The sequence below is a fragment of the Anolis sagrei genome, chromosome 2 (assembly GCF_037176765.1).
Source record: "Anolis sagrei isolate rAnoSag1 chromosome 2, rAnoSag1.mat, whole genome shotgun sequence".
Taxonomy (NCBI): Eukaryota; Metazoa; Chordata; class Lepidosauria; order Squamata; family Dactyloidae; genus Anolis; species Anolis sagrei.
Genome location: NC_090022.1, coordinates 5,802,627 through 5,815,559, shown reverse-complemented (window position 1 = coordinate 5,815,559; position 12,933 = coordinate 5,802,627). Strand labels below are relative to the sequence as shown.

The following is a 12,933-nucleotide window of genomic DNA, read 5'->3' as shown; positions in this document are numbered from 1 at the left end:
GCGACTTTGTCTGCAAAGAACCGAGCAAAAGCTTCGCAGCGAGCTGCCGAGTTGTCAGGGCTCCCGTCCAAGGTGGCGGGGTTTAAAAGGCCTCTGACAATCCGGAACAACTCAGCCGGACGGTTCTTTGCAGACGCAATAGTGGCCGCAAAGAAAGTTTTCTTTGCGGCTTTTATTGCCGCGGCATATGCCCTTAAAAAGGACACAAACCGTGTTCGACTTGGCTCGCTCGGATCCGATCGCCACACACTCTCTAGTTCCCTCTTCCTTCGCTTCATCGCTGCCAGCTCCTCAGTGAACCAAGGAGCTGGTTTAGCTCGGCTACTTGAGAGGGGACGTTCCGGAGCGATCGGGTCAATTGCCCTAGTCATCTCCCCATTCCAGAGAGCAACCAAGGCATCAACAGGAACACCTACCGAGGTGGCGGGAAAATCCCCAAGAGCCATCAGGAATCCATCTGGATCCATTAGCCTCCTGGGGCGGACCAACTTAATGGGTCCTCCACCTCTGCGGAGGTTAGGGGGCGCAGTGAGCCTAAATCTGACCAGGAAGTGGTCGGTCCATGGCAACGGAGAGATGGTCAACTCCTCCACACCGCCACCTTCCTCCCATCCCTGGCAGAAAACCAAGTCCAATGTATGTCCAGCACAGTGGGTGGGGCTAGATACTTGTTGGGACAGCCCCATGGTTGCCATGGCAGACATGAAGTCCTGAGCCGCTCCTGAGAGGGTCGCCTCTGCATGGACATTGAAGTCCCCCAGCACAAGGAGCCATTGAGACTCCAGTGCCAGGCTCGAGACCACCCCTGCTAGCTCAGGTAGGGAGACTGTAGTGCAGCGAGGTGGACGGTACACTAGCAGGTACATTAGATACCTTTGAGTCAAGAAATAGACACAATGTATCACTACGGAGAGGTGAAGGTTACAATTCAATTAGTCTTTACTAGGGGTTAGTTACAAGGTTTGGGCTGGGGAGAAAAGCAAAAGCATGAGGCTGGAGAGAGTCCTTGGTTGAGGCTGCTGCTGGGGCACATTTCATTTAAGTTGGCCCAACGGGGCATCCAGGAACTGTGGAACTCTCTGCAGCTGGTCAGATCAGCTGGAAAGCAGGGGCCTCGGGTGGGCTTGCCCTCACCACCAGAATAACCACCAGGCTCTGCAGGGCTGCTTCCACATTAATGGCCTTAGTAGCCTCAAGGAAGGGATGGAGCACTGGGACCAGCTGGGCATGATGTCTCTTTGCATCTTTGACAGGTGGCACATGTTGTGGCAGTTACTGTCAAGGGACAGGGCAGCGATGACTTTCTGCTGCTCCACTGACCATTGTAGCATGAGAAAGCTGGAGTTCCAACGGGTGCTGACATCCTGAAGGAGTTTGTGTTTGGGGACTCCCAGCTTGGCCTGCTTCTTCCTCAGAATTCTTCCACCATTGACGCTGTTCCACCATTGTGGTGGAAGTAGCCCGATAATTTGCGGCACTGTTCGACCAGCTGTCTGATCTGCAGAATGTTGTTAGACAGCCTGTGAAGCTCCTTTTGCCCCAAGGACAGGCCTAGTCTGCACCGTGATGTGAAGTCTGTGTTCCAGACACGACACACCTGTAAACCCCATGTCTCTGACTGCCTGCACCACATTTGCCCCGGAATCGAACACAACAAAAGCAGGCCTGACTGTGAGCTGTCGCATCTTGGGAAGCCACGCTTCTACCATGCTCTTGGTGGCCTCTGTGATCTCTGCGGAAGTGTGGGCCTCATCAAAGACTTTGACATGGAGCATGGTTCAGTGATGCCCTGTCTCCAGGTTCCCCTCTCTCTCCCACCAATGTCCTGTTAAGACAAGGTAGGCATGGTCTGCCCCAGTGCAAGTCCACAGGTCACGGGTGAAGGGGAAGAAGGTGACTGGCATTACAATGCAGGCACAATGCCATCCTTGAATATTCTGGATACAGAAATATAATTATTTTAAATTAATTTTGATAGGATAGCCTCAGTAGACTGCCCCAGGACTCCATTCCCTGACGAACTATGGCCCACTCCCAAACCAACTGCCACTGGGCATCTCATAAGGATGGAAGGATGCAACTATCTTAAGGTCTAGGAAGGGATCTAGCTGGCAAAACAGATGGAGCTGGTAGTAAGCAGCACTCATGACCATTGCATCTCCTTGGGCTGCCCTTGGAGAGATGATTCTGGAGCACTCCCAAACTGTGAACACAGTCTTTCAGTGGGAGTGGGGCTCCATCCAGAATTGGGTGAAACATCTGCAATCTTAGGTTAGGACCCTTAGTGCACCTTTGTGTTAGCTGGGTTCAGTTTCAATTTGTTTTTCTTCATCCAGCTTATGATCAAATCTAGCCATTCATTTAGAGGAGGTATACTATTCTTTGCTAAAACTGTTTTTGAAGGCATGGAGAAATAGATTTGGGTGTCATCAGTGTCTATCAGCACCCCACTGAATACTTCTGGATGATTTCTCCCAGTGCTTTCATGTAAATGTTAATAATCCCTTGTGGGATGCCATATAACAGCTCGGAAAAGCAGCTATCCCCAGGCACCACCATCTGGACCCTACTTGTGAGGGACAATAGGAACCACTGCAAAACAGTGCCTCTGATTCTTATATCACTAGGTGTTCCAGAAAGATACCACTGTTGATATCAAATGCCATTCAGAGATCTAGAAGCACCAACAGCAGCACACACCCCTTGTCAGTGGCAAAATGGAGATCATTCACTAAGATGGCCATAGCAGTCTGAACTCTGTATTCTGCTCTGAAGCCAGATTGAAATGGGTTGAGGAAATGTGTGTCATCCAAGACTGCCTGGAGTTGAAGGGAATATGTGGTACTATTGCCTATATATTCTCATACATTACCTGAGCACACAACTGCAGCACCTTCTCTCCTATAGCAGTTTTTCTTATAAATATAGTCACAGTCACTGAGAGCATCTTCTGTTCCTTTACAGTTGAAAGAGAGTGTCCAGACAGGACTGTTTGTTCTTCCAAAGTCATCTCCCCAAGGAACTGATATGATATCTCCACACCCAAATTCCTTGCACAAACCGTGAGCATGATACAGATCCCATTTGGCATTACACAGGGTCCCCCACTCCTGGTTGTGGAATACTTCAATTATCCCAGAACAGCGACTGAAACCATTCACCAGTCTGAACTTTCTTGGATCTGAAATAGGCAGAACTCCTGTTACTTCTTCTCACCATTTCTTCACCAAAGATACAACATGGATGATCACACGGTGAGAGCAGTTCAGAAATATTGCCAGAATGTGTGACTCTATAGCAGGCAAACTTTGGCCCTCCAGGTGTTTTGGACTCCCATCATTCCTAAAAGCAGGGAAGCTGATGGGGATTTCTGGGTGTGAAGTCCAAAACATCTGGAGGGCCAAAGTTTTCCCATGCCTGCTATAGAGTCACTCTCTGGATGCATCTGAAATTACAATATATGTGCTTACTGACAAAACTTTTACTTGCATGTTTTGACTGTCTCCTCATTGGCTTAATCCTGGGGAAGTTTCACTGCTTTCCACCTCCCAATGTTGGGCTTTAAATACCTTCAATGAGCAGGAAAATCCTGAGATACAGAATCATAAACTCATAGAGTTGGAAGATATTGCACTGGGCATCTAGTCCTACCCCCGACATACAGGAAAAGGAAAATCAGATGGCCATCCAGACTCTGTTTAAAAGCTTCCAGAGGGGGAGCTTGCACTACACTCCTAAGCGGAGAGTTCCACTGTTGAACAAAGGTCCTTCCACACAGCCACACAACCCAGCATGCCAGGGCAGAAAATCCCACAATATCTGCTTTGAACTGGTTACTTGAGTCCACACTGCCATATATTCCAGTTCAAAGCCGATAATGTGATATTTTATTTGGCTGTGTGGAAGGGGCTCAACTCTTAAGGTCAGAAAGTTTTTCCTGGTGGTCAGGCGGAATCTCCTTTCCTGTAGTTTGAACCCATTGCTCCTAGTCTTCATCTACAGGGCAGCAGAAAACAAACCTGTTCCCTCTTCCTTATGGCATCCTTTCACATGTCTCCTGTCTCCTCTCACCCATTTCTTTAAGCTGCTTGTGCTGTCGCACGCTGGGCCTGTGTATATGACTGTAGACAGGACATAAATTCTGTGTGCCCAACGGGACGCCGGGGCTGCCTCAGATTAAAGGCCCTTAGATTCCCCCAAACAGAGTCTTTAGATTGCTTAAAGTAAATCCAACAAAGTTCTTTATTGATGAAAACAAACAGGTACTTTAAAACTTTCTTAACAGTCTATAGGCTCTTGCAATCTTGTTCACTGGGAACAGGCACTATCTTCTTAAGTGTAACTAACTAATGGGGAAATCCTTAACTTCTAATCTGGGCAGTCTGTACTTGCCTCTGTTGGCGTGGAGCCCCTGCACCTGGTACCAACTGCATATGGCTTCCGCGAGAGACCCTTACCAAGCAGAGCTTTGTAGACTTCCAGGGAAAAGGAAGGAGTTCAGGTTGCTGTGATGGCCAGCTGAAGTCCCTCAGCCAAGCTGTGGCTATAGGCTGTATATCTCCCCGGCCAAGCCGTAGAAGACGAAGCTTTCTACAGGAGCTACTTCGTTTTATGTCCTGTGCGAAAGGCAGTTCTCACAGTTCTCTGTGAGAACTGACTCAAAAAGGCTCCTATTCCCTCCAAAACTCAAAAAGGGGCGGGATCAGGGAACCTAACTATAATTGACAGGTGGCTTGCCCTATGATTGCAAACTATAACAGGAAGCCACCCTGCTGCAAAATCCCAAGCCTGGGATTGCAAACAAACATTTAATGCAAAGCAAACAGAATTGGAGCTACTGGTACAGCTGTACCAGCACACTGCTCCACATGGTCTCCAGACTTTTAATCACTTTAGTCACCCTCGTCTGGACATGTTCCAGCTTGGCAATGTCTCTCTTTACTTGTGGTGACCAGAACTGAACACACCATGACTTCACTCGATCTAGATACTACAGGCAGTGCCCGAGTTATGAACAAGATTGGTTCTATAGGTTTGTTTTTAAGCTGAATTTGTATGTAAGTCAGAATAGCTGCATATTTTAAGTCTAGCTCCAGGTGTGTGTGTGTGTGTGTGTGTGTTTGTGTTTGTGTGCGTATCTATTCAGATAGTATTGGGGAAGGGTTAACACAAGTTGTGGTGTTTGTTTTGCTGTTTGTGCCCCTGTTCAGAAGATTCAGAAGATTTTGCCTCACTTTCTGTCCTTGTGATAGTTGGTTTTTCAATGTGTTGAATAGCCCTGGGCCTAGGACAGAACTCTGCAGCACCCCCTACTCACTTTTCCAGGGACAACATGAGTAACTTGAAAAGCTATACCCCCAAAACCAGTAAAAGCAAGCATTTCTTTAATTAATGTGACTCATTTTAAAATATGATAATGTTTAATAAAATAGAAGAAAGTAGAAAAAGAAGGAGACTATGACCGATGGCCTTACTGAAATCAAGGAAATTGTGGACGTGAATTTGTGAGATAGGAGCAGGACAAGGTCTTGGAGGTCTCTCATTCATGAGGTTGTCATAAGTCAAAAACAACATGATCGCAAATAACAAAAATAACAACTTGGCAACTTGCATCTATACCAATTTAATATCTTATAGTGATGCAATCCTACCTGCACACTCCACACTTGCATCTCTGCTGTGGTCACAGCCGTGTTCTCCCCACTGTCCTTTGGGGCATTGCCTTAAAGAGTCTTCTTTCCCAGTGCAGTTCATTCCCTCTAGCCAGTTGGGACCAGTCCTTCTTCCAAAACGTGCTCCACCAGATGCCCTCAAGGCCTCTCCACAGCCCAGTTCCCTGCACACAACTTGGGCATCCTGTAGATCCCAGCCAGCATCACAAATCGTCCCCCATGTTTCATTGTGGAACACCTCGACCCTTCCAGAACACTTACTGGAGCCATTGACAAGGCGAAGCTCTGATGAAACAGGAGAGTTACAGCGTCACACTAATTTCTCAGTCTTAGAGAATTTCCTGGGGTTCTCACAATAAAGATTGGGAATGCTGTGAAGGGATTTATGAGGAGTAGGAGGAGAAAAATCAGATATACAGACATGTACGACACCAGTGGGTTGTATGGAGAAGTTAAATTCAAATTCAAAACACATGGGAAATCCATCATCTTTTTAATAATAATAATAATAATAATAATAATAATAATAATAATAATTTAAACACATAAACATTGCAAAAATACCACAAATACACATATATTAAAATGTATTTCCATAAAATGGACTCTTATTCATTTCTATTCTGTTATGTTACTTTAGTAGTACAGAAGAGATGATTAACAAAAACATTTCATGTTCCTGGTTTCAGATACAAATTTTAATGATAATGACTTACCTGTGCATATGACACCGGCCATATAAAATTCCCGATCGCTATCGAAATAATACTGCTGCCTTGGTCTTCTTTCACATTCACTGAGGGAGGTCTCTGACCCATTACAATGAAAACCATCCAGCCAGAAGGGAGCAGTTATTTCTCCATAAATTGGATAGCTTGGGGCAGGCAGAGCAGTTCCACAGCCAAGGTACCTGCACACCACCCTGGCTTCTTTATCACCCAAGCCTTCTTTATATACCATTCTCCATTGGCCCTCGTGGAGGAGCTTGACTTTCCCAGCACAGCGATTATGGCCACCAGCTAATCTCATCACTGAGAAGGATGCAAAACAACAGTCATTAACAGGTTTTCGAGTGCAAATCGGAACAAAAAGAATATTTACAACCATTCAAAAAATAATTAAAAACCATGTTTGTTGACTATCCTGACAAAATTTTCAGTGTAAAAACACTATTTTTCTATGGAAAAGGCAGATTTCTATACAGAAATAATATTTTCTGAGAACAATGTTAGGTGTACATTTATGGAGAACAAGTTCTGAGCTGTGAATAATCTTTGGAAGTAGGGAGAGACCAGTCAAAACTAATTTTGCCTTCAATTAAAGCACCCCCGACAGATGGCCACCCAGTGACTCCTGCAAAACAGCCAGCGAAGGAGACTCCACTATGTTCCTCCACTTACTAACTTCAGCTCTTAAGAAAGAAGTGAGTGAAAAGGTTTATCTGTAGAAGATGCCACAGAGTGTGGGGGAAGCTCCTTCTTTGGAGGCCTTTGAACAGAGGCTGGACGGCCATGTTTTGTGCTTTTCTTGCATGGCAGGAGCTTGGACTAGATGGCCCACGTGGTCTGCTCTGACTCTATCATTCAAAGTTATATTCCCTCAGTACCTTCTCAAAATGCACCCTTTCACCTTCAATCAGCATACTTTGTTCTGATTTCTGCTGGGACGAGGGAGATGGGAGAGAATCAACCTCATCAAATGTGAACATGCCATCTCTTTGCCTACTCTTCTCCAGGCTAAACATGCCCAGCTCCTTCAGTGGCTCCTCATAGGGTTTGGCTTCCAGATGTTAAAAATTTTGGTTGTGCTTCTCTGGCCCTACTCTAGCTTGTCAATTTCATGCCTGAACTGTGATAAACTATTGGAAATTCCATAACCTATTGGAAATAACTGCACCATAACTGCACCATAACTGCACCATAACCTTATTGAAAATGTAAAAATGATGTCACATCCGTTTGGCAAATATTAATCTCCATGAACATGTGGAGACCACCTTTTGAAAACCACTAGTCAAGAAAAGCATGACCTTCTTAGAAGTCAACCCTTTGAATAAGTGCTATTCCTAAGCATTCTTGTAATGGCACACAGGCACACAGCTGTTAAACTGAAGAACCACGTCTTTAAACTGCCAAGGATAAATACATGCCATATTTGGTTAGCAGAGGATGGTTGCTTCTTTGAAGTAGAATTTGCAATTGTCCAAAAGGTATACACTCCCTTAAAACCTCTTAGTAGAAATATGCACTCAAGAGACAAAACAAAATAGTCTTCTTTAAAAATAACATCTCAGGTTTACTAACAACTTCTTGTATATATTCAGCATACTAGTCCATAGTCCAATGTCTTTAGCACAGAGATATAATCCAAACTGTATAACTGTGCTCACTGAAGTTTGAAAAGAGACAAACGGCATCCACCTCCATTGAGGTCTAAAAACATACTGTATAACAAACATGGAGTCATGTGTCTGAAGCGCCTCCCACACCAAAGAGGTACAGTCAAACTGGCAAACCAAAATGTACGTACAGTATAGGTTAACAATTATACACATTTACAAACATACATCCTCAGAGGTTGTGAGGTCTTTTGGAAACTGGGAAAATTGGGTCTATATATCTGTGGAAAGTCCAGGGTGGGAGAAAGAACTCTTGTCTGTTGGAGCTAGGTGGGAATGTTTCAACTGGCCACCTTGATTAGCATTTGATGGCCTGACAGTTTTTAGGTGTGGCTTGTTACTGCCTGGGGGACTCCTTTGTTGAGGGTTGATTATCTGTCCCTTACTGTTTCCTGTCTGGAGTTCCCCTATGTTTGAGTGTTATTCTCTATTGGCTGTTATAATTTTATTTTTTTTAATACTGGTAGCCAATTTTTGTTCATTTTCATGTTTTCTTCCTTTCTGTTGAAATTGGCCAAGGCACCCCCATCCTCCAAACACACAACCACAAAAGGCCTCAAGCAGAGGTACCAACACACTGATACCTCAGCAGCCAAAACAACCACAAAGCCTTAAAAAAAAACTACCTACCTTACAAACAAGAAATAACCACTCGGTTCTCTAGCACACTTCAAAAGATCAGGTTTTTCCCAAGCACAGACCACCCCCTGCTTCCTCTTCAGCCTCTGGGTCTCTGCTACCACCGCCCCTTCCCTGAAAGCTCAGATGATCTAGCTGATGCATATGACTGGAAATTTGTAATTTAGAGGGTTGTTTTAATTCAGAATAATTTACTACTTGGGGAGAAGGGTGTGTCTACTTGGCTTAGAACACAGGAAGTGTTGTAGTACAGCCTGAATCTGAGGCTGATGGGTTCACTCTTGGTTTAGAGAGAATTGTGGGATTTCCTGTGAGATTTCCTGGGGCACAAACTGATGAAAATTCAAGTAAGGGAAATGATGGTTTTCTCTGGAGCACATCTGACAGAGAAAGTACAAGGCTCCAAGGTCAGACAGAGGAGCCAAAACCTGCAACATTAGATAAGGAGTTGGTTGAAGAGTTAAGTGATACGGAAGGCTCCTGAGAAAAATATCTGGAGCTATGGAGGTCAACAAAGGCCTTTGTTTACAGATTAGAACAGAAAATAGACAGCTCCAGTCAGAGTGTCTACGTGGGAAAGTTGAAGAGAGAATTTGTGGGAAACGAAATGATTTCATGGCTGCTTATTAATTAGCAAGTTGTTTGTCCTAAGAGTTAGTTCAGGCAACATAGTGTACAAAAGAGAAGCTAGGTCTGAGTTCTCTGGTTCTTGTTTCAAGTCAAGGCTTGGTTATGCATTCAAGTGTCCTGGAAGCTTTCTATGTTCTTGTTTTCTATTATTGCTCAATGTTTACTAAATATACCTTTGCTTGTGGACGTATGCTATACTGGTGACTTTCTGGCTACTCCTGGACTATATTACCTTAGGATTCACATGAGACATTTGGATTACTGCTTGGTTATCATCAATTGCTGACCTTTTCTTGGATTATATGTCTTCTATCCATCTTCCTGATTTTTCATATATTTTATTTGTTTTTACAATAAACTGTTTGCTTGTAGCTTGGACTCTTGTGTGGTGCTGTGATCATAGGCATTTCAAGGCCTGGGGTGTAACAGAAAGTGGGTTTACAGCATTTAGGCCAAAATGGAAGGGGGGAAAAATAGAAGGGATGGGAAAGAATACTGACATTATGGTATCTATGAGGATTCATTGAAGTTTTTTGATGGCCTCCTCTTGGGAATACGTTAACTGGCCATTCCCACGCTGGCATTTCCACATTACATATGACCTCATCATAAAGACCTGCGTTTTGGGGGATCTATGGGCTGCTGGAGAGATGTGTGGAAAAGCAGTCATTCCATGCATCACATCACGCAAATTTGCTTACTTCTCATCCCATGGGGGGAAGCGTCAGGGGGATTAAATATTGATGCTATACAGGACAGTGCAATATTAGACCATCAGGATGTGGAGAACAGAGGGAACGGGAGGGAGGGGGGGGGAGTTCCACTGGTTGGGGAGCCCCCATAGAGGTGGTGATGGGAAGGGGGAGATACGGAAAAGGGAGAGTTAACAAACCAATTCGGCTAATTCATGAAAAATACCTTGAGAAAAATTCCAAAATGTTCTCCCGACATTGTAAATTTGGGTTTCAAGGTAGACGGTCCCCCCGGATTAAAGGTGGTGCTGTTGAACGCCAGGTCTGTCAATGGTAAAACATCAACCATCCAGGACTTAATCCAGGATGAAAAGGCAGACCTGGCGTGCATTAGAGACTTGGCTGGATGAAGCGGGGGGGGGGGGGAGGTCAATCTCACCCAGCTTTGCCCGCCAGGCTTCTCTGTGCAGCATCAGCCAAGATCTGGGGGGCGGGGAGGCGGAGTTGCAATAGTCTATAAAGATTCCATCACCTTAATCAGGTGCCCTGCCCTGCAGACAGCCTTGTTTGAATGTGTCCACCTGAGGGTAGGAGACCGGGACAGAATAGGGATTCTCTTGGTGTACCGACCACCCCGCTGCACCTCAGAAGCCCTACCTGAGCTAGCAGGGTTGGTCTTGGGCCTGGCATTGGAGTCCCAGCGGCTTATAGTGATGGGGGACTTCAATGTCCAAGCAGAGGCCACCCTTTCTGGGGCGGCTCAGGACTTCATGGCTACCATGGCAACCATGGGGCTGTCCCAATTAGTATCTGGCCCTACCCACTGTGCGGGACACACACTTGACTTGGTTTTCTGTCAGGGCTGGGAAGAGGGTGGCGGGGTGGAGGAGTTGTCCATCTCTCCTTTGCCATGGACTGACCACCACCTGATCAGGTTTAGACTCTCTGCAACTTCTAACCTTCGCAGGGGTGGTGGACCCATTAAGATGGTCTGCCCCAGGACGCTTATGGATCCAGAGGGACTCCTGATGGCTCTTGGGGATGTTTCCGCTGCCTTGGATGGTGATTCTGTCGATGCCCTGGTCGCCCGCTGGAATAGTGAGTTGACCAGGGCAATAGACACGATTGCTCCGGAGCGCCCCCTCTTAAGTCGTTGAGCTAAACCATCTCCTTGGTTCAACGAGGAGTTGGTGGAGTTGAAGCAAACAAAGAGGTGGCTAGAGAGCGTGTGGCGGAAAGAGCCCAGCGAGCCAAATCGAACACGCCTATGCCTTTATCTAAGGGCATATGGCGCGGCAATAGAGGCCACCCAAAATGCTTTCTACTCGGCCAATATTGCGTCCGCAAGGAACCGTCCGGCAGAGCTGTTTCGAGTAGTCAGAGGGTTGTTGAACCCCACCTCTCAGGATGGGCCCCCTGACGACTCGGCAGCCCGCTGTGTACTTTGCGGACAAAGTCGCTTTGATCCGTTCGGGCTTTGACACCCCATTAACGGCAGTCTCTGAGGATGTAACACAAGCATCTGCTTGTCCAGTTTTGATGGATTCGTTTCGATCTGTTCAACTCGATGAGGTCATCACGGTTCTTGGAGAGGTGAGGGCTACCACATGCATCCTAGACCCCTGCCCATCCTGGCTGGTAAAGGAAGCCAGAGGGGGGTTGGCAGAGTCGGTGAAGGTGGTGGTTAATGCCTCCCTTCGGGAAGGCAATATTCCATCCAGCTTAAAGCAAGCTGTTATAAAACCGCTGTTGAAAAAGCCATCACTGGACCCCACTCAATTCGTCAACTTTCAGCCAGTTTCCAATCTCCCCTATTTGGGCAAAGTCCTGGAACGTGTGGTGGCCTCGCAACTCCAGAAATTCCTGGTTGACACGGACTATCTAGATCCGGCGCACTCTGGTTTTAGGCCGGGACATGGTACTGAGACAGCCTTGGTCGCCTTAGTGGATGATCTTCACCGGGAACTGGACGGGGGAGTGTGTCCCTGTTGGTTCTGCTGGACCTCTCTTCGGCCTTTGATACCATCGACCACGGTATCCTTCTGGGATGCCTCGCAGGAATGGGTCTTGGGGGTACTGCTTTGCAGTGGCTCTGGTCCTTCCTCGAGGGTCGCTCCCAGAAGGTGTCACTAGGGGACTCCTGCTCGACTCCTCGGCTGTTGTACTGCGGAGTCCCGCAGGGTTCAGTACTGTCCCCTATGTTGTTTAACATATACATGAAGCCGGTGGGAGAGATCATCCGGAGTTTCGGGGTGTGGTGTCATCTGTACGCAGATGATGTCCAACTCTGTCACTCCTTTCCACCTGCTACTAAGGAGGCTGTTGAAGTCCTAAACCGGTGCTTGGCCGCTGTGACGGATTGGATGAGGGATAACAGATTGAAACTAAATCCAGACAAGACAGAGGTACTCCTGGTCAGTCGAAAGGCCGAACAGGGTATAGGGTTACAGCCTGTGCTGGATGGCGTTACACTCCCCCTGAAGGCGCAGGTTCGCAGTCTGGGGGTTCTCCTTGATTCATCGCTGAGCCTGGAGCTCCAGCTTTCAGCAGTGGTCAGGGGAGCTTTCGCACAATTAAAACTTGTGCGCCAGCTGCACCCGTACCTTGGGAAGTCTGACTTGGCCACGGTGGTCCACACTGTGGTTACATCCTGTTTAGATTACTGCAACGCTCACACGCGGGGCTGCCTCTGAAGACTGCCTGTAAGCTGCAGCTAGTCCAATGCTCGGCAGCCAGATTTCTAACGGGGGCTGGGTACAGGGAGCATACAACCCCTCTGTTACGCCAGCTCCACTGGCTGCCGATTAGCTTCCGAGCACAATTCAAAGTGCTGGTTTTGACCTACAAAGCCCTAAACGACTCTGGCCCTGTTTACCTGTCCGAACGGATTCTCCCCTACAAA

At 46.7% G+C, this 12,933-nt stretch overlaps 1 protein-coding gene across 1 annotated transcript in view; it reads right to left on the bottom strand.

The window, feature by feature from the left end:
- The window catches only part of LOC132765871 (deleted in malignant brain tumors 1 protein-like), a 74,135-nt gene that overhangs the window by 47,272 nt on the left and 13,930 nt on the right, over window positions 1-12,933 (bottom strand). Inside the window, exons 5-8 of the mRNA XM_067463260.1 lie at window positions 6,389-6,703; window positions 5,652-5,957; window positions 1,598-1,732; window positions 1,277-1,498 (exon numbers count right to left, since the gene is read on the bottom strand). Of these exons, the coding sequence (XP_067319361.1) occupies window positions 1,277-1,498; window positions 1,598-1,732; window positions 5,652-5,957; window positions 6,389-6,703 (978 nt within the window). The remainder of the gene's footprint in view (window positions 1-1,276; window positions 1,499-1,597; window positions 1,733-5,651; window positions 5,958-6,388; window positions 6,704-12,933) is intronic.